Source organism: Prunus dulcis, chromosome 5 (genome assembly GCF_902201215.1).
Source record: "Prunus dulcis chromosome 5, ALMONDv2, whole genome shotgun sequence".
In the NCBI taxonomy this organism is placed as follows: Eukaryota; Viridiplantae; Streptophyta; class Magnoliopsida; order Rosales; family Rosaceae; genus Prunus; species Prunus dulcis.
Window position 1 is genome coordinate 7,119,437 of NC_047654.1, and position 3,045 is coordinate 7,122,481.

The 3,045-nt window shown below is 37.0% G+C and overlaps 1 protein-coding gene across 1 annotated transcript; it reads left to right on the top strand.

Moving 5' to 3' along the window:
• The first annotated feature begins 298 nt into the window (after positions 1–298).
• On the top strand, positions 299–1,740 carry LOC117627944 (zinc finger protein ZAT1-like). The gene has a single exon (XM_034360265.1). The coding sequence runs from the start codon at positions 419–421 to the stop codon at positions 1,415–1,417; it is 999 nt and encodes a 332-aa protein (XP_034216156.1). The 5' UTR covers positions 299–418; the 3' UTR covers positions 1,418–1,740.
• The last annotated feature ends 1,305 nt before the right edge of the window (positions 1,741–3,045 follow it).

The following is a 3,045-nucleotide window of genomic DNA, read 5'->3' on the forward strand; positions in this document are numbered from 1 at the left end:
TAATTGCCTAATCCAAAAGGTGGTAAAAAAGAAAAGTTTATTACTGAAATGGGCAAGGATTGCATGTTACTTGTCCCTCTTTTCCCATTCATGATCTCACTTTATAAAAAAATTTGGCACACTAAGGAAAAAACTAATTTGATTATTATTAATTATTTGAACATTTTACAACTCTTTTTTCTTCTTCATATTTTGTATATGTTAAATTAAAATTTTTATTTTTTTATTTTTTGGGTTGTGTGTGTCTTTTGGTGAAGGAATGCTTGTCACCTACTCCTTTTAAGTTCCCAATCTCTCTCTCTCTCTCTCTCTCCATACTACTAGTCTCCAAAGGCCAATGCTTTAGAGAAGCAAGAAATAGTGCCTTAAAGCTTTGATCTTTGGGTTGCTCTCTGCTCTGCTGCTGTGCACCGTGCCAATGGAGAGGCACAAATGCAAGCTCTGCGCTAGGACTTTTGCTAATGGCAGAGCATTGGGTGGACACATGAAGGCTCACTTGGCCACTCTTCCTCTTCCCCCAAAGACCCAGCTACTCACTGAGTCAGCCTCGTCTTCATCTTCATCATCAGGTGAGGAACCAGAACCAGAACAAGAACAGAAACTACAGGAAGAAGAAGAAGAAGAGAAGGGTTTGGTGTATGGGTTGAGAGAGAACCCAAAGAGGAGTTTCAGACTTGCAGATCCTGAGTTCTCTTTTGCAGTTGATGCTGGCTCTGTCATTCAAGACAGAGAGAGCGAGACCGAGTCAAAAAACCCAACTCGGAGACGATCCAAGCGGAATCGGAGATCATTTGTTGTTGTTACAGAGAATCAGAGGCAGCAGCAGCAGCAGCAGAGCCAGAAATTGGAGTTGCAGAAAAAACCCATGTTGACAAATTCAACACAACCCAGTTTGGCTGAGTCAATGGCCGAGCCTGAACCGCTGAGCTCGGTCTCTGATACTTCTCCTGAAGAAGACGTTGCTATGTGTCTTATGATGCTCTCAAGAGATGTATGGATGAGAAGAACAAATGATCAGCAGCAAGCAGATCAATCAGACCAAGATCAAGAACATGGTAAGCAAGCAGTGGAGAAATTGGAGGGGATCAAATTGAAGAAAGTTCGAGGCAAGAATCGGTGCGAGAAATGCAGCAAGCTGTTTCGATCTTATCAAGCAATGTGCGGACATAAAAAAATTTGCTTTCGCAGCGAAGACGAAGCAATCAACAATGCAGGTGGTGAGAAGCTATTTGAGTGCCCGTTTTGTTGCAAAATTTTTGGTTCTGGCCAAGCTCTTGGTGGCCACAAAAGATCTCACCTTTCGGGCTCTTCAAGATCAATGGCTGCTGGAAAAACTGAAGTTCGAGAGAGTTTCATAGATCTCAACCTGCCAGCTCCTCAGGAAGAAGATGATTTTAGCGTGCTATCTGATGCTTGAATTGGAACTGTAAAAAAGTAACAGACTTTTCCACCAAAACCTGGATCCAAGGTAAAAAAACAGAATTTGATTGTTTTGAGCAATGAGATCAAATGGGTGAAAACTGAAACTCTTTTTTCAGTTTTTCATTCAAAGATCAAACACCAAATATTGTTCTTTTCAGCTATTGGGAATTATTCATTTTCTTGACCATTATTCATTTGTTTCTGTACTTTGAAGTTTCAACAACTGTTTGGTCAAGTTTCCAACTGCAGTAACAACTTGTTATGTATTTGTTGTTGACTAGAATACAGTGACTAAAATACAGAAAGTTGAATTGTTTTTCTTATTGTATTATATTAGCAAAATTCAAGTAATCGGTATTTTTTTTTTCGAGTAAGCGATAATCGTATTCATAAATTCAAGTAATGGGTTTTAGTTGTAAAGTCAAGTGGTATTTGTTTTAGCTCAATAATAACTGGTTAGTAATTAAATTAGGTACAACCTCCATTGTTAGATGCATGAATAGCATTGTAGTTGCAGTTGTAAAAGAAGAAAGTATCTTTTGCTTGTGAATCAAAACATGTTCTGGGTTTTATTGTCAATGTGCTCTGCTGCTTCTGCTCCTGCTTCTTCTCCTGCTTCAGGGCCAGTTTTCCAGTTATTCTTGTAAATTGTCCCATCTCATTTTGAAAAAACAAAATAAACTATATATAAAAAGTTTATGTTCTTTCCATGATTGTTTTCTTTGTCCCATTTGTTCTTTCTCTCTCTCTCTCTCTCTCAATAGACACAATTGGTTTGTTTTAGCTTGAAGCATTGGATCAAATGATTTGTGAGGGTGTGAAGGTGAACCAACAAACTGGAAACTTTTGCTTGACTAAAATGACGTTGAAAGATGAACCTAATGACTTTTTTTTTTTTTTTTAAATACCTGATGGGATATGTTTGATTGTGACTGGAGAAGATCCCAATCCCTTCAGTTTCTGAACATAATAAAATATCTGCCTTGAAATGAACGATGTATCCGGGTAATAGGAGGTGCCAGCCATCTGCCATGCTACTATTCTTATCGAAGAATCAGTCAGACACTAGGATTTATTAAATCCTCGTATGGAAATTTAATATGCTATTTAACTTCGTAAAAGATTTTCAATTTCATAAAAGATTGGTGTCAGTAACAAGGGCATTTTATTATGCCCACCAATAGGGCACTTAAGTCTCGTTTGATTCACGAAATAGAGTTATTTCCCATGTCATTTTTTAAGAGATGAAAGATTTCTTTCTCATGTTTGGTAATACTGAGAAAGTAACCGGGAAATATAACTTTATTTTCTTTCTCATGTTTATTTTGAGTAGGAATGGAAAACAAAGTTTGATTTACCCATATTAAATCAAATATTAAAAAAAAGAATGCATTTAATGATATATTGTAATTCAAAATTGTTAATGAGAATAAAATGATCATGAATAATGTGCATTTAATGTTGGCAAATTTTCCCAAATTTTCCTATTAAAAGGGAAAACAACCCAAGGATGGAGGAGGGCTTCACTTTCCCCATACTTTTCCATATGCCAGGTAACCATTTTACATGCATAAACTTACCAAATATGGGCAAGCAATTGATTTCCCATCTCCAAGCCTTCTT

Coding starts and splice junctions, on each gene's coding strand:
- LOC117627944 (XM_034360265.1), top strand. CDS start 419: ATGGAGAGGCACAAATGCAAGCTCTGCGCTAGGACTTTTGCTAATGGC.